Consider the following 22,852-nt stretch of genomic DNA (forward strand, 5'->3'; position numbering starts at 1 on the left):
AAACTTCCTCTTCTGATTTCTGACATAAGAACTAAACATCTGAATGTGTCAGACAGGAACAACTGAAGAGCCAGAGATGTGTCTGAACCTGGAATAAAACATCTGAACAAACATGAATTAACTTTATAGCTAATATGTTCAGAAATGTCCTCCAGACGCCGTTAATAAACTCAGAGAGTCTGACAGACAATAGTGGACAGACTCAATGTGTAGTCGTCCATTATATGAGTTATAGAGCTCATTTACTAAATAACTTCTTACTGTGGATGGAATCAGTCAAACCAACGTCGGCTTCCTTTGACTACCATTAAATTTAATTTTTAACAAATACAAGTTAACCAAAGATAAAACTCTAAACATGGAAAAACATTTTTCTGTGTTTTTGATATTATTCCTCAATATGTCTGTTAAGATCATTTCATCCAGGTGACATCAAGACATAAGGTGCAACAAATAATGTCTTTTTATAGTTTTCAGTGTGTAAAACTAAATATAAATACATGTGTGTTGAAGTAACAACACTGAAATAAAGCTGCTGTCTAGACGATGAGTTTCCTTCATCAGCAACAAAACATCCAACAAGAACATCAGAAACTTTGTGTTGAAACTATATCGTCACTCAATCAACTTTTTCAGAGAAATTGTTTGAAAAAACTCCTAAACAAACAAATACAGACAAATACATTTTAACAAGTTCAAATCTTGACATCGAAACTCAGCTTCAATAAACCTTCTTTTAATATTTACATAGACTGATATTTGAATTCAAATTCTATCAAACCTGTTTCTTCCATTAAAGACTACATTAAACCCTGGAGCATCAATTAGTTTCTATATTTTGATGAGTATTTGGTTCTAGTTTCCCTGTAAGGGTTCAGATTTTTACGTTTTTGTACCATCATGCATCTGTTCTTGATGAATCAAATTTATTAATCCGACAAAGGTTTTCTGCACAAGCTCAGACTTTTCTAATCATCAAGTCAATAATACTGAAGAAAAATATACGCAGACTATTGATCACATGTGTGACATCAATATGAACATCAGCCTTCATAAAGTCCATCACCTTTCTAATTCTCATCTGTATGGAACATTAATAATGATGATGACGCTGAATTGTAATTTATCTGTAAAATGACGATGATGATGATGATGATGATGATGATGATGATGATGATGATGATGATGATGATTATGAATTGTAATGTATCGTTTATCCTTTATTCAGATTGGTGTTCTGCGGGTTGTCAAAGATCAGCTGTTCTTCTCTGGTCTCAGCTCTGAAGTCCAACCCCTCCCGTCTGAAACATCTGGACCTGAGAGGGAACAACTACCTGGAGGCTGCAGATATGAAGCAGCTGTATGATCTGGTGAGGAGTCCAGACTTCCAGCTGCAGACTCTCAGGTCAGTGGAGGTTGGACTTGGTTCTGCTGCTTCCAGCATGAAGCTGTGAGAGGAGGATGATGACAGGCTGCAGGATTGGACAGAAACACAGAGACAGCAGTTGGCCAATCAGATGGTCCAGATGTTTGTTGTAGACCAGTGTTGTGCTGGTGTTTACGTGTCCAGAAATAAAGGAGTATTCCAGCTGACGGCCTTCCAGGATGTTCAGACACACAGCTGCTCCACTGCAGCTCTGAACTCTGAAGTCCTGGATGTGCTGATGGAGGGATCTCTGCAAACACTCCTTTATCTGCTCTCTCCTTTCTTCTTCCTCTACAGCTGATGGAGAGATCTCTGCTAGCACTCCTTTATCTGCTCTCTTCTTTCTTCTTCCCTCTACAGCTGATGGAGGGATCTCTGCAAACACTCCTTTATCTGCTCTCTTCTTTCTTCTTCCTCTACAGCTGATGGAGGGATCTCTGCAAACACTCCTTTATCTGCTCTCTCCTTTCTTCTTCCTCTACAGCTGATGGAGAGATCTCTGCTAGCACTCCTTTATCTGCTCTCTTCTTTCTTCTTCCCTCTACAGCTGATGGAGGGATCTCTGCAAACACTCCTTTATCTGCTCTCTTCTTTCTTCTTCCTCTACAGCTGATGGAGGGATCTCTGCAAACACTCCTTTATCTGTTCTCCCCTTTCTTCTTCCCTCTACAGGAGAGAGTGAGAGAGTCCAGGACGGACGAGTCATGTCCTGATCGTTCTCAGAGTTGAAGCAGAACCAGTTTGTGTGGACAAACTCTGACTGGACCGTGATGATGAAGATGAAGATAGTTTCTGAATTCCAGCGTTCTACAAACTTCTCATATATTCATGTATTTCATGTTAAGTAAAAAAGCCTTTATTGTTATTATATTCTTGTTAAAAAACAGTACATCAAAATGTAGCATGTAATTAGGGCCCGAGCACTGACAGTGCGAAGGCCCTATTGTATCTGTTGTATTGTATTGTATCTGTATCCTCGTTTTTATTTTTCCGATGAAATGAGGACCTTTTTCCCCCCTAAACGTGCCCCAAAAGTCACCAAATTTTGCACCAACCCAGGCCTAGCAAAAAATGTGATATTTCATGATTTGCATTAATGGGCGTGGCCTAATGTCTCAACAGCGACCCCTATAAAATTTTGTGCCTCAAGCCCCACAATACGGTTTGACGCACATGCACGAAAATCGGTACACCCCTTTATCTTTCTGAATCAATTATAAAAAAACATATCATGCACGACAAAAGATGTCAATTTAAATTTCTGCCCACTAGCATGTTAGAAATTAAAAACTTTTGTCTGAATTGAAATGTGACAAACCTTGTGGACATGATCATTTAGATAGCAGACTGTTAAAACTCTCAGCTGAAATTGTAGTTGGACCAATATCCCATATTTAGGGCCCGAGCACTTGCATTGCGAAGGCCCTATTGTATCTGTAGAAATTCTTCTTCTTCTTCTTATTGTTCTGACAAAAGGAAGGCTTTTTTGCCCCCCTAAACGTGCCCAAAAAGTCACCAAATTTTGCACTCAAGCCAGGCCTGGCGAAAAATTAGATTTTTAATGGTTTGCATTAATGGGCGTGGCAAAATGGCCCCCCAGACAAATTTGTGCCTCAAGCCCCACGATACGGTTTGACGTACATGCACGAAAATCGCTACACACCTGTATCATGGCGCAACTTAAAGAAAAGACTCTTGGCGCCATGGCCGAAACCGAAAAGGAAGTCGGCCATTTTGAATGAATCGTGTCATTTTGGTGAAATTTATGCCATTCCTTCTGCAGTTAATACGGCCCGAACGTAATGTGCACCCAGGTGTGTTATACATCAAAATGTGCGTCTCCATCCTGCGACAACACGCATTACTTTTCTCTTTCAAAAGCGTTACCGTGGCGACGCTAGACGCCAAAAAGCGCGCCCACCCTTCATCTGATTGGTTCAGACAGAAAAAACTTTGTATCTCAAGCCCCACAATATGGTTTGACGTACATGAACGAAAATCGGTACACACCTGTATCATGTCGCAACTTAAAGAAAAGTCACTTAGCGCCATGGCCGAAACCGAACAGGAAGTCGGCCATGTAGCACCCTATAATGTAATAATTTCCTGATAATGTAATAACGCCTGAAAATGTAATAAAATTTGCACTTAACTCAATCGAAAATGTAATAAAACCCAATAATGTAATAACTTAACCAATAATGTAATAAAATATCCTGACTGATATTGTAATAACATTTTTACCGATAATGTAATACCTTATTACATTATTGGGAATTTATTACATTTTTAGGTGGGTCTTTTTTTTTCAAAACTGATAATGTAATACTTGACAGATAATGTAATATATATGTTTATTTTCAGTCCAGAGTCAACATTTTGTGTTTTACGAATCTAATAATGTTATATACACTGGATTTGAAACACCAGATTGACTATTGGGTTAAATTGCAGACTTTGATACAGTCATAAGCAGATATGCAGATAAGAACATTTGCATTTAACTCAATTGAAAATTTAATAAAATCCAATAATGTAATAATTTCACCAATAATGTAATAAAATATCCTGACTGATATTGTAATAACATTTTTACCGATAAGTATCCCCCAGTACCCCCTAAGTTACCCCCAGTACCCTCTAAGTAATCCCCTGTACCCCCTAAGTTACCCCCAGTACCCCCTAAGTTACCCCCAGTACCACCTGTAGCACCCTATAATGTAATAACTTCCTGAAAATGTAATAACATTTGCATTTAACTCAATCGAAAATGTAATAAAATCCAATAATGTAATAACTTCACCAATAATGTAATCAAATATCCTGACTGATATTGTAATAACATTTTTACCGATAATGTAATACCATATTACATTATTGGGAATTTATTACATTTTTAGGTGGGTCTTTTTTTTTCAAAACTGATAATGTAATACTTGACAGATAATGTAATATATATGTTTATTTTCAGTCCACACATGACACATGAAACACATGAAAAACCCATGATATGAACAGTAGCACAGTAGTCAGTACGTGCACACGGAGCAGCAGCTCTGTGTCTCCTGAAGCGAGTGAGAGGATATGCAAATGAGGCAGATTTTCCAACGTATTTTTACACATATAATGGACGTTTTACCATTTAAAAGACCAACAGCAAAACTCCAGGTAAGTTATCAGTTGTATTTTTCACAGTTTAAACCACAAGTACGTCTTACCATTTCAACAGCTTCAGGAGTTTTGCCGGGAGTCTGTGCCTACGTCACTCCTGAATATTTGTGTGCAGCTGTAATTAAGGCCCCCCTATGCTACAGGTGACAGGGAACTATACAGAATTGCGTGCGTCCGGAATCATGAAGATTCTACTTTTATTTTATTTTATCTTTTCTAAATAAAGGCTTTGAATTATCTATGAAATTGTCGTTTTTGTGATAGTAAATAATATATATATATATATATATATATATATATATATATATATATATATATATTTATTTTATTTTTTTTTTATTTATTTTTTTTTAAATCAGATTTTCAATGTCATCTGGCGGGCCAGATATTATTGGAGACGGGCCAATTTTGGCCCGCGGGCCGCCAGTTGCCGACCACTGGACTAGCATGTAGCCTGTTTTTAAAAAATATTTACACATGTCATACACCGAATTATCTCTTTTCTCAGTTGCTTCTTGCTAGTGATAGCCACAGCTATCATACTAGACATGCCACGAGAGGTCATTTCACCCTGCCCAAACCTAAAACCGATGCACTAAAAAGAACAGTAATGTACAGGGCAGTTACTTACGGGAATAAACTTCCAGAAAATCTTATTTGAACTAGGGGCAGAGTTGAAACTTCAAGAGGAGGCTAAGAAAGGAAGTTCAAAAGAAACTGGTTGTTTTAGATTGTGTCTAATGTTTTTAGCGTTTTTTTTGTTTTTGTATTTGTCTCATTTAGTATGCACTTATTTATCTTCGGTTGTACTTGGATTTATTTTTAATCTGTTTTTGGTTGTTATTTGTTTTTTTTTTTTTTTTTTCTTGTTTTTTTTCATTTTCGTTTTTTTCATTTAGGAAAATTCATTTTCTTTTTTTCATAGTTTTCTGCTTATTATTATCTTTAGTTTTTATTTGTTTTTGTTTTTTTGTCTTGTTTAGTTGTTGTTCTTTATACTTGTTATCTACTTTGTTTTATTCTGTTTAACTAACATTTTATATTGTATTGTAAAAGTTTTATAGAAATGTATATTTGTACTGTTGGACCCCAGGAAGAATAGTTGCTGCTGAGGCAGCAACTAATGGGGATCTGAAATTAATAAAAATATTTTAAAAAAAATCATGTAGCAACTTAAAGAAAAGTCTCTTGGCGCCATGTCCGAAACCCAACAGGAAGTCGGCCATTTTCAATTAATCGTGTAATTTTGGCGAAATTTATGCCATTTCTTCGGCCGTTAATGCGGCCCGAACCGTAATCTACACCCGGGTGTGTTATACATCAAAATATGTGTCTGTGTGACAACGCGCATTACTTTTCTCTTTCAAAAGCGTTACCGTGGCGACGATAGACGCCAAAAAGCGCACCCACCCTTCATCTGATTGGTCCATATTTGATAGTTCCTACTTTCTGCTATAACTTTTGAATGGTTTGACGTAAAGACTCGTGGGTGGTGTCATCGGACTCGGTATTGAGTACTTGACCTCCATTGGCATGAATTAGCCCGTCCCTTCTTCTGATTAGTTGATATGTGATAGTTCCTGCTTTCTGCCATAACTTTTGAATGGTCTGATATAGAGAGTCGTTGGTGGTTTCATCCACTAAATGTCCAGGCCTGAAGAATCTACATGCAAGTCATACAAGCTTCCACTGGAGCCTGAACGTGCACAAGGGTGCGAGGGCCCGTTCATCGCTGCTTTAATTTGAACTTGAGGTTCATTCGACAAGCAAGCACTTTGTATAAATTCTGGATGAGTTCTAGTACGGAGGAGCCTACTACTAATGTAATGATGGATAAATGTCTGCGCTGCCGCGGTGGAGCTGCTCAGCGCAGCAGTCGTCTCCTCCACCGAGTCACATGACTCCCCCGGTCTTTACTTTTTAATTACAGTACATGTTTCCGTTTCATTCCAAGTTATTTGGGTTGGAGTTTCTGAGGTTAGAAATCCTGTAAATGCATGTATGAGCATTTCTTTCCAGTTCCATTTCTTTCTTAATTGTTGTGGTTTTTCATTAATCCCAAAGTGGGAAATGTTCTTGGTACGGCACGAAAGTAACAGTATACACCAAAGTGAATTTAAGAATATATGAAAAATATAAACAAGTATAAAGGAACAACATACACATAAAATAAAAAACTCAATAAATTAAGGGCTGCAAGCAGCATTGATCAGGCCCTCGCACTCATGCCCCCCCAAAGCAAAAATGCGAAAAAAATGTTGCCAAATGATGAGTGTATTGCAGATGCAAAAATGTGGATTTCATGTGAATTGTGAAATGAAAATGGTAATTTTGTGGATGGCATTAATCCTAATAGTGGTTCAAATATTGATAAACATTCAAGTCATAGGAGCCATCACAGTGGTAGGTCAAGTACCACATCCTCTGCAGCTGAGGAGGAAAAGAGAGCAGCTTGATTTGGAAGCTGAAATAACTGCGTCCACGTGAGCAGCAGCAGCCAAAAGCGCGTCGACCAGGTTACTCTAGGTCAAACATTCTCAGTAGCCAAAAAGCGTTAGGCTTGGCTCCTTCAATAAGGATCTTTTTTTATTTATCCTTTATTTATCCAGGAAAGTCCCATTGAGATACAATATCTCTTCTGCCAGGGAGTCCTGGTCAAGATGGCAGCAGAAAAATAAATTCAGTTTCATGTAAAAGAAAATACTTACAAGGACAAGTAACTTTACAAAATAAAAACAAAAACATATCGAAACAAGAAACAAACAAACATAAAACATACAATATCAGAAAGTTAAAAAGAATTCATGACAAAGAATGACACTTGATTAAAAACAATTACATTGTTCTGTGAAAAATTATTTTAACATATGTTTGAACATGTTAAGAGAGGGTAAATATTTCAAGTTGAGTTTGTGTTGTAGCTCATTCCAAGCTTCCGGTGCATAAAAGGAAAAGGCCGATTTACCCAACTCTGTTCCAGTGCTGATGATCTAGTGTTATAGCTACTAGAGTAATATTTTAATAAATTGGATATGTACAGAGGTAGTTTACCCAGTAATGCTTTTGCAATAAATATTAACATGTGATTTTCTCCTTAGACTCAGTGAAGTCCATTCAACCATTTGATACAAATTACAATGTGTACGTTCACTTGAGCCAGTTACAAACCGCAAGGCAGCATGATAGACTACATCCAGTTTTTTCAAAAGAAATGAAGATGCATGCATGTAAATTACATCACCATAGTCTAATACTGACAGAAAGGTACTTTGTACCAATCTTTTTCTAGCAGCAAAAGGAAAACATTTTTTTGCACGACAAGAAAAACCTAATTTTGGTCTGAGCTTTTTTAGGAGGCGATCAATATGAACATCAAAGCCCAACTTATCATCCAGCCAGATCCCAAGGTATTTGTACTTTGTAACCCTCTCAAGGTGAGCGCCATCTACTGTTAAGATCTCACAATCAGAATCTAATCACCCGGAACGCGTACAAATCATGTATTTAGTCTTTTTAGAGTTTAAAATCAGTTTTAATTTAACAAGTGACCCCTGCAATATATTAAAAGCAGACTGCCATTGCCTTCTTTACAGATGGTGCCAAAGCGTAGATAATTGTGTCATCTGCATAGAGATGTACCTTTGCTGGATTTAGTCCTACACCAAGATCATTTATATAAATAGAAAATAAAATTGGTCCCAAGATAGAACCTTGAGGAACACCTGTCTTTACAGTTAGAGGTGCAGAGTTATAATTGTCTATGGACACACACTGACTTCTCCCAGTCAGATAGTTGGAAAACCAATTCAGTACAGGGTTACTAAAACCTATATATTTGAGTCTATGCAGAAGAAGACCACGATCCACTGAGTTAAACGCTTTGGCAAGATCAATAAAAAAGTGCAGCACATGATTTTTTTCTGACTTCCAGGAGCTGGGAATCAAACCACTGCTTAGACTAAGATTAAAAATAGAGGCAATGGGTCTTGCGATCAAACCTGCAGCTGTTTTTAAAAAATAACAGGTGGCTTACACTGTCTTTCACATCTGCAGGGAGATTTGAGAGATTTAAGAGAATGACTGAGCCTGCATTGATAAAATGCTTATTAAAGCCTCTGCTATATTTTCTTTACCCTTAATTTCGCTCTGATTTACCTGCAAATGATCAGGAAGAAGAGGTTGTCACGGGAGGTCGTGAGACGAGTGAACGTTCGTGTTTTCTGCAGGCTCTGTTATAATCATTTTAAAACTGTCCTAAACAAACTATACTTTGATAAAAAACATCCAACTGCACGGAAACTTACATAAATATCCCCTGAGCCCCACAGAGTTTTGGTTTCCTTGAGGCAGACCAACTTTTTCTCTCTGTTTTTTCAACGTGAATGAGATGGATAACGCTAGCAGCGCGGCTAAAGCTCCAATGCTAACAGACCACGACTACAACCTGTCGGCCTGCGGGAGCTTGTGATGAAGAAGAACTGGAAGAAATAGAGGTGATGATGGAAGAAAACCCCAAAATAGACCACACACCACTGCCCAAATCCCAATAAACTGAAACCAAAGACTCAAGACAAGGAAAACCAGCCGGGTGAGATTACAAACTAAACCATCTTTAATGCAATTCAAGCTGTGATAAAACGATTTGATGAACAAGATGACAGGCTGAAAACCTTTGAAAGTCGAATGGAAGCAAACTCACAAGCAGTGAGAGAAAATAAGGAAGAAATTGGCAAAATGAAAGAAGAAATGATGCTGCAGAGAAAAGAAAATGTTTCACTGAAGGAGATGTGTTTGGAGCAAACCAGATATAAGAGAAGGTGGGATCTCAGATTGATGGGCCTTCCCGAAAAAGACAAAGAGGACACAAGAGAGACTGTGATCGACATCCTTACATGAGTAATCCCAGTATCAGTGGAGAAACTCCGAGAGTCAGTAGACACAGTGCACCGCTTGGGGAGGAGGAATGATGCAGCTACCAACAAGATTACAGACCTGGAATCATCCAATCTGCCTTGCGAACTGTTCATGATGAAATATGGAGGAGATAAAGAGTCTGCAAAGAGATGAACATTTAGTTCAAGGAGGATTGTGGAGAAGATCGTGAGGTTCGTGCAAAGCTGTGGCCCAAGGTGCAAGAAGCCAGACGAAACGGGAAGAAGGCTTCCTTAAAGGTATTAATTGCAATCGTATTCAAAAACATTTATTGTTATACTGGGTGAAATGGTCCTTCCATCCTGAGAGTAGCCAGTGAATAATGTGTTCAGAAAAAGGAAAGAAAAAAATCAATCCTCTCTTAAAGCTGTAATCCTGTAAAAACTCTAACCAATCAGTTATTTGCGCACCGAATGGCTGGGATTGGTCAGCGGGGAGCAGAGCCGTTAGTCCGGGCTGCTGCAGGACTCTCCGCCCAGCAGCAGCAGCCCGCAGGGACACGTGAAGAGCCGCAGCGGCTCCGGCTCGGAAGCAGTATGGGGGTCCGTGGGGATGTAGGCGTCTCCATCCCGGCGAGAGCGGAGAGCGGTGCGCCGTAGCCTACGGCGTAGACGGCGTAGGCTACGACGCACCGCCACCCGCTCTCTGCTCTCCACTCTCGCCGGGATGGAGACGCCGGTGGGCAGGATGCACGTTTGGGTGGGCACAGCCCATCCCCGCCCCCCCTAAAACCGGCCTCGATTACAGGTGAAAGAGACATGGGGTAGTTTTGTTGAAAATGTGCTGTCCAAAATGTCCTGGAAAACTCGACTCCTGCAAATGCGCGTCAAAGATCTTCTATACACAAGATAGCGCATTGCCGTTACTGGCAATGGTTTGAAATGGTATACACTTCCGGTCTCCTAAGTGGGCGTGGCCGCCCCTCTCCCCACATCGTTTTGGAACATACAACACTAGATACAGTACAACTTTCTTCCAAAAAGACTTAAATAATAAAAATAACAGTATTATTAAGCAAAGAAGCAAGTTTTATTTTAGTTTTAAACTTCATTTTATCCGATGGGAAAACGATGAGAGCCAAATCTCGCGAGAGTGTGTTGCTCAGACAGAGACAGGTCTCAAACAAAGTTCATTTTCTCCTAATCTGTCGGTCTGAAAATGTCCATTTTGGTGTCAGAATGTTCAGAAGGTTTGTGGCTTTTGAAAAATGGGTCCCATATTTACTTAGGTTACTATGGGGCGAAGGAATTGGTAATAATCTTTGCTCACGTTAACTTTTCCCATAGGACTCAATAGACCCAGGAACTACTTCCTGTCTCCTAAAGGGGCGTGGCAGTCACGTGACACAGATACAGGAAACACAACCGTAGTGGGCTGTCTCGGTTTATAGAACGTCTCTGGCGTTCCCCAAAGTTTGTGGGGGCGTGGCTTTGGACGGAGCGCTGACGGGAGGGGGAGGAGGGGGCGGGGCTTAGAGGAGGCGCCACTTTCAAATCTTGCTAGCTCTCAAAAGTTGCATATTGCAACTTTAAGATCCAAATGACATCCCACACAGCCACCAAACAAAGCAGAAAGACCTCGTCTGTTAGGACACGAGCAAAAGTGAACGCATCCCAGCCTGGGACTCACTGGACCGACCAGATGGACATTTGTGTTCGTTTGTTTCCCGGCAACGACTCTTTGCACTGACAATGTTTTACAGCCGTTTTACAGCCACACCAGCGACACACCGTCTGTGTTTGTGTCTCGGTTTGGAAGGCATTTTACAAAACTACAGTTTTCTGCTTCTGTAATAACTCTCTTTCAAATAAAAACTTGCACATCAAAGTGGTTACATCATTTTATCAATGCAAACAAAAGGAATTAATGATGGCAGAAAATTCATCAAAAGACTAATAACAACATGTTAAATGCTATTTGATTATCCCATAACTTCATCTTACCACAAGCTATTATTTCTTTATCCATTCAATGTTTGTGCCAAAACTTTATTTCAAGCAAAGACTTAGCTCGATTTTTCATTTAAAATTCTCTTATCAAACATGGTTTCTTCTCATATAATAATAGTGGACGTTGCATCTCTGATCAGTTCATGACAAACCGCACACATTTATCTTTCTATACCCATCAATGCTGAGGACCAGTGAAGTCCACAATATAACAAATATATTTGGTGATATACAATGTGTTAGTTTTGTAGCATCAGCTTCAAAAAAACACTTTTCTCCCAGGCTTTTGGTTAGATTTAGTGGATTTTGGACATTGTATCGTGGCAGCGCAGTGTTTTTATTTGTCCACCAGAGGGCGCCATTTAGTCTGTCACAGCCTATTTATCTGCTTTATTTATCTGTTTAATCAATAATAGCCTGAGAAAGAGTAACATTAATGTTGTTACTGCTTAAGTTTGTTTCAATTTTATACTTGGGAAGTGTGTGTAACACTATGTAAATATGTTTATGTCAAAGGCATTACAAAGGGAATATTTTTGTTACCAGATACAACAGACATTATTTTGTAGTAATGTTTATCTTTGGTTAATGTTTGCAGTCTTACAAAATAAACTGTGATTGGGAGAAAAATACAAGAAATAAAACTGAGGACCAAAAGAGAATAAAAGATCAAACATAAATCCTCAAACAAAATCATTTCTTCAGCCTCCCCTTTCTTCAGAATGTATAGCGATCTGTCTACATCAGGGGTCAGCAACGCAAAATGTTTTAGATCCATATTGGACCAAAAACACAAAAAACAAATATATCTGGAGCCGCAAAAAATGAAAAGTCTTGTATCAGCCTTAGAATGAAGACAACACATGCTGCATGTTTCTATATTAGTTAGAACTGGGGGAAGATTTTTTTTCATAAATAGAAAAAAGTCGAAATGTCAAGATTTATGTTGAAGTACTATCTTGAGACAATAGTCGAAATGTCGAGAAAAAAGTCTAAATATTGAGAAAAAAGTCAAAATTTCGAGAAAAAAGTATAAATGTCAAGATTTATGTTGAAGTACTATCTTGAGACAATAGTCGAAATGTCGAGAAAAAAGTCAAAATGTTGAGAAAAAAAGTCCAAATGTCGAGATTAAAAAGGAAAGGAAAAAGTAAGAAAGAAGATAAAGAAAAGGAAAAAAGAAAAAAAAGAAGAAAAAAAGGGAAAAAAAGGTCAAACATTTTTTTTAAAGCTCCAGGAGCCACTAGGGCGGCGCTAAAGAGCTCTGGAGCCGCGGGTTGCCGACCCCTGGTTGTACAAGCTGAAACGTACTGAGGACAGAATAGGACATATAACATATTCCAATTTTTAATTATTTGATTTTTATTTTTTATTTCACTGTTTACTTGTATTTTGTACTCATCTCATTGTATTCATTTTATCCTTGTAATATATGCTTTTTATTCAGGTGTTTTTAAACTGTACAACACTTTGGTCAAACTCAGTTCTTTTAAACTGTGCTCTATAAATAAAGTTTGAGTTGAGTTGGTTTTAAGTTTCCTTCTCTAAGATATGAATGGGCTTTCTAAACTCTACTGTATTTGTGAGTGTGCCCCATAAAGCACCAGGCTGCTGAAAACCACTGTTTGAATTGACAAGGCACACAGTTCCAATTAAATGCCAAAAAATCTTGTTTGCATATGAATAACAGTGATGTTAAAAAGCAAATAAACACAATACATGCATAAACTGCAAACACATGAGACTGACGGTTTAACTCCTGCATGAAGGAAGTTTCCTCTCTTTCCCAAACCCTCACATAATTCTCAAGACTGTGACGGCAACGGCTTTAATGCAGGACATCCTTAAATGCAGCATTACCACCTGTACGCAGTGGCAAAAAGAACTATACACAGTCTTTTTCTCACAGAAACGTGTGTGTGGGGTTGCCAAACAGAGGAGACGCACACACACACACACACACACACACACACACACTCACGCACACACACACACATGTACTTATTTTCAGTAGCAAATATCGTCTTCAAGAGGTCAGAAGAGATTTAAGCAGCAAAACATCTCATCAACAAAAAGTGAGGAAACTACTTGTGGCAAGAACAAAGTTTATTAAAAACGGTTTGATCAAAATACATTCTGTGATTTAGTTGCATGAACAGCAAGTTTACTGGGTACAATTAGGCAAAGCAGTTAAACACTGCAAAGACGTAAAAAGCAGTGCAGATATTTCTTCCGATGCCTCCTGTGTGAACACACATTTAAAATAAAGTCAGTGCAAACTAATAGTTTTCATAGATTTGCCCCAGTTGATGTTCGGCCTCAGATTTTGACTTTGGGGAGAAAAATAGGAGGATTTTATTTTAAGCACATTTAGAAGATATTCGTTAAGAGTTTAACAAAAATACCTTCCTTTCCTTTTGCAAGGGTTTAGTCGTAAACTATAAAACTCAGCTGCAGGAGCCAACATTTGTTCAGCTGCCGTTTCACATGATTGGAATATTAAAGAAAGGCCGGTAGCTTTTAAGTTCTTAATATTCTGAGGTTTCGTGTAACGTGTGTTGTCATGCTGGTTTGTTGTACACACAATTTGTCATAGTTTGTTTATAGTAATAGATATTTAATATGTTTAAATCAAAGCAAGCCTTATTTTTCATTTGCTTAATTATTAAAGTAACAAAAATATATCATTTTATGCAAGTTTAACTGTAGAGCTTTCTACTTGTAACTGAGGCTTCAGTTACCTGAAAAACAGCCAGCTTGATGGAGTTCAGGACCAGATTATTTCTCTTATTTCTCTCCCTATCTGCTTGTCCCCCATCATATATCTATATCAATATCTATATTAAGGCTGGGACTTTAGTGCGTTAATTTCGATTAATTAATTACAGAAAAAATAGCGCGCTAGAAAAAATAGCGCATTTCAATCGCATTCGTTTTTTCCCCTCGGAACGTTTCTCACGGGACGACTTTCACACGGATGGCGCACCAACCAACGCATACTGATTTTTACTGATATTTACTGAAAAGCGTGCCGAACTTAAGTATACTTTTTAGTATGGCATTTCGGACGCACCAAGAGAGTTATGACACTTAAAGGAGCTTGAGGCAGGATTTATGAAAAAAAATTGTATACATTTTAAGTTTTCTAGTAATAATGTCAGATGAAGCGTTCCAAACCCAAAAGAATGTTTCCTCTAGTGTATCTCTCCGTTGCCTTGAACAGGCTGTGTGCTGCAAAATGTGCTGCAATTCCGGGCCGGAATTTCCCGCACTGTCCTGCGGATGTGACGTCACATGACGCTGCATGCACGTTCTCCCCGTTCTCCCGTGCCGGCTTCACTGTTGGCTGCAGTACCCCCAACGGCCGTCGTGGTGAAGGGTGGCGCTAGAGAGTCTCATTTCTTAAAAGGAGCCTCATGCTCCTTTAAGTTACGTGGACTCCCATTGTAAGCTCCGCGGCGAGATCCAAGTGTTTTACAACTCTCTCTCTCAAGGTTCTGCAACCAACGTGCATTGAGTGTTCGAGTTATGGTTCTGCGTGAAAACGACGCTGTGCCTACGGCGTGTGGTACGCGTCGACGCAGACCACACGCCGTCACTGACCTGCACCTCCTGAAAATTGTAACTGGAGGCGACGCAGACAGGAGAGGGCTGTGATTGGTTCGCTTGGAAGCAACGCATTTCCGGTTTCCGGTTTGAAGCAGTCGTGAACTTTCAGCGCTCTTTTCTTCCTGTATGTGTGATTTTTTTTGTTTTGTTTTTTTGCACAATTGTTGTCCTTATCTCTTTGATTCACTGTGACCAGAAAAAGTCGGATAAACCATTCAGGAAAAGAACTAGTGGTCGTATTGCACCGCGGAGAAATGGAGTGACGGAGAAGTCTGAAGGTTCACGACGGCGTCACGGTGACGGCGTCACGGTGACGGCGTCACGGTGACGGCGCCACGGTGACGGCGCCACGGTGACGGCGCCACGGTGACGGCGCCACGGTGACGGCGCCACGGTGACGGCGTCACGGTGACGGCGTCACGGTGACGGCGTGTGCACGGCGTTGGTGTGACGCAGAACCATAATTCAGGCTTCAGCGAAGTGCGGCCGTCGTCATAACACTAAGTTGTTACCACGCACGTTAAAGATGAATGAAGTCGCAGACGAAAAGGGTCTCGTTGGTCCCGTGGATGGAAATGTTGTTTTAAAAAACGGATGTATGGAAGCGTGCTCTGTTTTCTAATGTGTTTCCATGTTCTGAAATGAACTTGAAAAAGTTGAAAGTATTTTGTTATATTTAAGTGTTTTGGCTATCTGTCTCATTCAATGTCCATACTGCATATATTTAATTTACTGCACTTTATAGCAAATTGAACTGATTTGTTCTTGGTGAAGCACCACCTTGATAAAAATAAACTGATTCATAAATTGAACAAATGTTTTCACTAGTCAATCATTCACTCGTATACAAAAATCAATTTGAAACAAACAAAAAAAGGAAATCTCATTGTTCTCAGGTCTAAAATTGATATGCGATCAAATTGCAATTAATTGCGATTAATTAATTACAAAGCCTGTAATTAATTCGATTCCTTTTTTTAATCGAGTCCCAGCCCTAATCTATATGTATTATGCACACTTTTGCGGTAAAGCATAAAAGCATTAAACCTTAAAAAAGAGAGAGAGAGAAAGAAAAGGAAAGAAATCATTGGTTGTTTCCGAAGATTTGTCCGAGTTTATTCACTGTCCTGGGGCCGAATCGGACTTTCCCGCGGTTCTTGGTGGAGGCCGTGTACTGGTTGGACTTGAGTTTAGAGTAGTAGTCCGAGAACTTGTTGAAGAGGATGGAAATGGGCAGGCCGTTGAGGATGATTCCAAACGCGATGCAGACGAAAGCGAATATTCTCCCCAGCATGGTCTCTGGGTACACGTCTCCGTAGCCCACGGTGGAGATGCTCACCTGCAGGGAATAACAACAAATATACGGTATATATAATATGGATCACGGACGCTGCAAATACGCTGTTTCTGGCTACGCTTGAATCAAAACATCATTTAAGATCATATCAGATCCTTATCACTCATCGTCGTTATCATGGCTTAGGGCAGGGGTCAGCAACTGTCTTTTTTTTCTTTTTCCTTCTTTTTTTTCCTTTTTTTCTCTTTTTTCTTCCTTTTTCCTTTCCTTTTTAATCTCGACATTTCGACTTTTTTCTCGGAATTTTGACTTTTTTCTCGAAATTTTTACTTTTTTCTCCACATTTCGACTTTTTCTCGAAGTGCATAATGAAAAAATAAATCTTCCCCCAGTTATAACTAATATAGAAACATGCAGCATGTATTGTCTTCATTCTAAGGCTGATACAAGACTTTTCATTTTTTGCGGCTCCAGACATATTAGTTTTTTGTGTTTTTGGTCCAATATGGCTCTAAAACATTTTGTGTTGCCGACCCCTGGTTTAGGGTTTTCTTGTGTCCTTTCTTTCTTTTCTACTCTGTCTTTACCTCTCCTGCCTATTTATCATTGTCTCCCTGGATTGTTGTCGTCTGTGTCTCATTAGTCTTGTTTTTCTGTCCTGGTTGTGTCAGCTGTTCATCACTGCTCCGGTGTGAATAAACACTCCCCTGTCTCATTGTCATGCTTTCAAAAATGCTCTATTCAAAAAATGTAAATAAAATAAATTAATAAAAAACAGAGGTGGAGTTATATCTCCCAGTTGCTTTTGTATACTGTAGGTAAACCGTAATAAACATGATTAAACGACAGCAATAACATGGCCATCTATGTTCATACGGTGCATCAGTATTTCCTTCTACACGGGATTTACAGGACTGTCTCAGAAAATTAGAATATTGTGATAAAGTCCTTTATTTTCTGTAATGTAAAAATGTCATACATTCTGGATTCATTACAAATCAACTGAAATATTGCAAGCCTTTTATTATTTTAATATTGCTGATCATGGTTTACAGCTTAAGAAAACTCAAATATCCTATCTCAAAAAATTAGAATATTCTGGGAATCTTAATCTTAAACTGTAAACTATAATCAGCAATATTAAAATAATAAAAGGCTTGCAATATTTCAGTTGATTTGTAATGAATCCAGAATGGATAACATTTTTGTTTTTTTAATTGCATTACAGAAAATAAAGAACTTTATCACAATATTCTAATTTTCTGAGACAATCCTATAATATTCATAACTCAGCACAAAAAAATATCACGAGGCAATGACAACTAAACATAGCTGCATTTTCTTATGCACAAGCGTTTTCACATAGATGATGCAAATAATGTTGGCAAAATCAGGTCATTGGAAAAGGTTCCCATGACACGAACTGATCAGCTGATTTATTTATCTGACACATTTGTTTCACATCAGGAAAAGCATGAACTGCTCGAGACGGTGGAGTCAGTGCAGGAATGTTTAAACCTGGTGTCATTTTCCTGCTGGCAGACACTGAGTCAGACTGTGATGTGTTTCTACACACACACACACATGTGTGCTTTAACAAACACACGTGTGTGTTAAAGCTGCTCCGCTGTCTCAAACCTCAGCTCTCAGAAATCTGAAACCCTCCGGTCTAACTGAAGATCCAGTGTATCATTTAATAAATACAAATTGGAGCTTAACTCAAAGCAGGATATTAATTATGATCACATACTTCGCTAAGACATGCATACTTTTATTTTGGAAAGATGATTCCCCTCCAACTTTCAAGTTTTTTTTTAATCAAATTTCAGTTTTTTTACCATTGGAAAAATTAACTTTGGAAAAATACAACCGTGGTCGTATCTTTCAATAATTTTGGTTTCCATTTGTTAAGTTCCTAATATTTTCAAAACTGGAGAATTTTTTCCAAAGGGGACCAATGAGTATCTTTATTTTTGAACTTGTGCCTTATATGTATGTATGTATGGATATATATATAGTTTGATATATATATATATATATATATATATATATATATATATATATATATATATATATATATATATATATATATATATATATATATATATATATATATATATATATATATATATATAGTTGATCGCTGTTGCTGCCATTATTTTTTTTATTTATTTTTTATTTATTTATGATTTTTTTAATATTTATTTAATTTTGTTCTCCCTTAATGTATGATTTTTTTTTTCTTTTTTTTCCCCCCCTAGCCCTAGGGTAATTATGGAGAGGGTAGGAATGTGGGTAGAATAGAAATCGTGAATGTGAAAATGTGAATTGTGAAATTTATTGTGAAATAAAAAGATATTAAAAAAAAAAAAAAAAAGAACTCTGAAATCCTCAACTACGATTTATTCTTCCAAAAACATTCCAGTATTGTTTAACGAGTCGTACCAAAGCTGACAAAAGACATTCCAGTTTCCCCTGGTCTTTCCCGTTGAGTCCAGCAGGACGTGCCAGCGGAGGGGGAGAAGCTGCCCCCGTGCCCCCCCCGCCCACTCAACACACACATTAGGGCCGTTTGAAGGATTACCATTTTTCCTCAGCCAGATTAGAAATGAAGATTGAACCATCTGCTCTGAGAGTGAGGGGTTTGATCTGCTAATGGGTTTATTTATGGCAAACTGCAGCCTCACTAGAGATCTGTGTAAACACTTAAACCGTGTCATGAGGCAGTTTCACACGGGGAATAACCAAGTAAAACTGACAAGGCAATAAATATAATAAATATACAGTACAGACCAAAAGTTTAGACACACCTGCTCATTCAAACAAATGGGGAAGTTTGTCCAAACCTTTGGTCTGTACTGTATATTCTAATTTTCTGAGACAGTCCTGTATAAATATATATATTATATACACATAAGTAAATACTCTATATGAAGTCAAAATCAGTGGTTTAAACTTCCTCTTCACATGTGAGGGTAAATATTCTGAACCAGAATTTACTTCATTATGTTTGACTGATTTGGGGTAAGTTTACCTTCTTTGACTTACTTAACACATACAAGGAATAAGCAAGTGTTTATGACTTATGGGTTATGGTCAGTACTGGAGTTGAGGGGGATGAGGGGGATGAGTGGGGACGGCATCCCCCCTGAAATAAAAACAGTCCAAATCATCCCCCTGTAAAACTGACATCCCTCCTTTCCATCCCTTATGTCATTTCATCAATGAATGTGGTTTTACTGCTATTTCAACATTTAGAGTCATCACCAGAAAAATAACACCAGAAAAATAACTTATTTGACAATTTTCACCTGTTTCAAGTAAATTTTCACTTGAAATAAGTAGAAAAATCTGCCAGTGGGACAAGATTTATCTTCTTATTACAAGCAAAAAAATCTTGTTCCACTGGCAGATTTTTCTACTTATTTTAAGTGAAAATCTACTTGAAACAGGTGAAAATTGTTGTTTTTTCCAGTGATGAGTCTTGTTTTAAGTGTAATGAGATTTTTTTTTGACTAAAAATGAGACATTTTAACTAGAAATAAGACAAATATTCTTGTTAAGATTGTGAGTTTTTGCAGTGATCCATGTTACTTATCCTGTGAAGGACAGAGTCATATTGATAAGTTCAGAAAAGTGTTTTTTATTGTTGTGTTTTGATGTATTTGATGTAAGCCCAGTGGATATTTAAAGCTTACAGAAGGCTGCATTTAACTGCTGCTATGTCATTCCTGCAGTATTTCTGCAGCTGTTTTGGTCACTGCTATTATTTGTTATATATTATATTATTTGTAATCAGCACAAATGATTTATTTTTACAACTCCAGTACTGGTTCTGGGTCTTTTCCAGACGTAAAGTAGAACTTAAACACACTTACGGCCGCCCACCACCAGGCGTGGGGGATGCTGGTGAAGTTGGTCTGCGGCATGTCGTGCTCCACGGTGTAAACCATGGCGGAGAAGCTGAAGATGCCCATGGCGATGAAGAGGAAGAGGCAGCCCACTTGCTGGTAGCACTGACGCAGCGTGAAGCCGAACGCCCTCAGGCCCGTGGAGTGCCGGGCCAGTTTCAGGATACGGAAGATTCGCATCAGCCTCATGATCCGCAGCACCTGCCCCAGCTTCCCCACTTGCCCCACGGCCTGCATGTCGGCCTCGTGCACGTAGTTCTCCTCGTGGTCGAAGAACTCCAGGATGGCCTGCAGGTACTGGGGCAGGATGGCGATCAGGTCCACCGTGTTGAGCACGCTCCTGCTGAACGACCGCAGGTCCGGCGTGGAGATCAGGCGCAGCAGGTACTCCATGGTGAAGAAGGCGATGCACAAGGACTCCACGTACTCCCAGTAGGTTTTCCCGCTGAGGTTTCCTGCGTGGGTTCTGTACTGCATCTCCTCCACCGTGTTGAGCGTCATGGCCACCAGGGAGACCAGCACGAACAGGCTGGAGGCCACGGCCATCAGCTTGGCCTTCACGGAGGAGAACGGCTTCTCCATCAGGTTCCAGATGGCCCGGCGCACTTGGCCCATGAACATGTCGTGGAACAGCTCCTCGTTCTCCTCGATCTCCACCTCGGCCTCCAGCTCCCGCTGGATCTTCAGCTGGTCAAATCAAATCAAATCAAACTTTATTTATATAGCACTTTTCATACAAATAATGCAGGTAACGAAATGGTAACGGGGAGCCGTCCACGCCAGGAGGTCTCATAGCCCGCAGCTACAAGGGGGGGGGCCCACAGAGACCATCCCGGCCCGGATGGATAGAGGAGTCCACACCACAGCGGTGAAGCCGTGGTGCAGAGCTCCACAACCATCCAGGCCAGAACCACCCCCAGGACGACCCCCTGCAGGCCAGAGTCACTCCCAGCATGGAGGGTCCCCATGAGGAAACACTGGAGATAAAAGCTACAAGAAAACAGGATAAAATACACTAAAGGAGTTTAAAAGAGTATAACATAACATAAAATCCTAAAAGTATGTCTAGAAAGTAAGACATTAAAAACTAAAATAATAAGACAGTAAAATGTATAAAATAGACCATCAATAACAACTAAAATATTTAGATAAAACATTGAGATTAAACAAAAATAAAATACGATAAGAAAGGATAAACTAAATATAAAACAGAGCAGTAAGATTCAATAAAAATAAGGGTGAGCATAAGAAATTTAAAAGAGTTAAATGAGTCAGTTAAAAGCCTGATTAAAGAGATGGGTCTTGAGCCTCTTTTTAAAAACATCAACAGTCTCTGCGGCCCTGAGGTTCTCCGGGAGGATGTTCCACAATCGGGGACCATAAAAACTGAATGCCGCCTCCCCGTGTGTCCTGGTTCTAACTTTTGGTACCGTTAAAAGGCCGGAGGACCTCAGGGTCCGCGAGGGTCGATAGGGTAAAAGTAGTGCAGACAAATAAGAAGGCCCAAGACCATTAAGACACTTAAAAACTAGTAAAAGAACCTGGTCGTTGAGCTCGTCCTGCCGCTCCTCGAAGGAGATGCGGCAGCAGCGGTGCGTGTTCTTGATCCTCACGCCCCAGTAGTTGATCTCCTCCAGGAAGTTCCGGGGACACAGCTCGTCCTTGATCCACAGCACGCCCGTCCGGTAGAAGTTGAAGATGCTGTGAAAGACCTCCGGGTCCCGGTCGAAGAAGTACTCGTTGTTGGTGACGATGTAGTCGTCGCACAGGTCCAGCTTCATGTTGTGGTCGGTGTACGTGGCCAGGCGGCCGATCCTGGTCTTGGGGTACTTGGCCGCCATCTTGTAGGCGATCTGGTACGACTTCCCGCCCACGTTGATGTTGATCACGTAGTTCTTCTTGGACGGGGAGACCTGCCGGTTGAACCCGTACGCAGGGACGTCGTCCTCCTCGTCCTCGTACTCGGCGTAGATGTCGTAGATGTCTCGGCTCAGCTCCTGCATGGAGTTCCATGTCTTCACGCAGCATTCCTTGGCCAGTGGGTAAACCGTTTCCGAGGGTCTTCGGGTGGCGTCCACGTCCTGGACTTTATAGTTGGGGAAGAGACTCTGTCTCCGGCTCAGAAAGTCCCCGACCTTCTTGGTGGTCCCCATGGTGTTCAGCTAGCCCCCCCTAAAACTACAGAGCGCTCACGCCGTCGTGCATAACGGCCTGTAATACATCCGTCTCTTAATCACGGAGGACGCGAGCAGGACGCCTCATGGCCCCATTAATGTTGCTGACTGAGAGGATCCGCTTCTTACAGACATTTAAATACATGATCCTCTGCTGAGCTGCTGCTGAGATGACGCTGTGATGAATGTCCAGTACTGGAGTTGTAAAATAAAATCAGGGGGGATGGTGGATTTGATCATATGGGGACAGATAATTTGTGCTGATTACAAATAATATAATATATTACAAATAATAGCAGTGACCAAAACAGCTGCAGAAATACTGCAGGAATGACATAGCAGCAGTTAAATGCAGCCTTCTGTAAGCTTTAAATATCCACTGG

The 22,852-nt window shown here is 39.7% G+C and overlaps 2 protein-coding genes across 2 annotated transcripts in view; one reads left to right on the plus strand and one right to left on the minus strand.

Annotated features, from left to right (window-relative positions):
* si:ch73-138n13.1 (titin homolog) overlaps positions 1–22,852 on the plus strand; it is a 348,772-nt gene that overhangs the window by 93,287 nt on the left and 232,633 nt on the right. The gene's annotated exons all lie outside the window — the stretch shown is intronic.
* LOC133450889 (potassium voltage-gated channel subfamily V member 2-like) lies at positions 16,091–22,568 on the minus strand. Its single transcript, XM_061729789.1, has 3 exons — positions 21,837–22,568; positions 20,263–20,982; positions 16,091–16,426 (listed from the first exon to the last, which is right to left on the minus strand). The coding sequence occupies exons 1-3, from the start codon at positions 22,446–22,448 to the stop codon at positions 16,172–16,174; spliced, it is 1,587 nt and encodes a 528-aa protein (XP_061585773.1). The 5' UTR covers positions 22,449–22,568; the 3' UTR covers positions 16,091–16,171.

This window comes from Cololabis saira, chromosome 9 (genome assembly GCF_033807715.1).
Source record: "Cololabis saira isolate AMF1-May2022 chromosome 9, fColSai1.1, whole genome shotgun sequence".
NCBI classification, from domain to species: Eukaryota; Metazoa; Chordata; class Actinopteri; order Beloniformes; family Belonidae; genus Cololabis; species Cololabis saira.

Bases quoted from the DNA above. Each gene is read 5' to 3' on its own strand.
- LOC133450889 (XM_061729789.1), bottom strand. From the start codon at position 22,448: ATGGGGACCACCAAGAAGGTCGGGGACTTTCTGAGCCGGAGACAGAGT. The intron at 20,983-21,836 runs GTTCTTTTACTA...TGATTTGACCAG, and splicing joins AGGACGAGCTCAACGACCAG to CTGAAGATCCAGCGGGAGCT. The intron at 16,427-20,262 runs GTAAGTGTGTTT...TATTCCCTGCAG, and splicing joins ACGCCTGGTGGTGGGCGGCC to GTGAGCATCTCCACCGTGGG.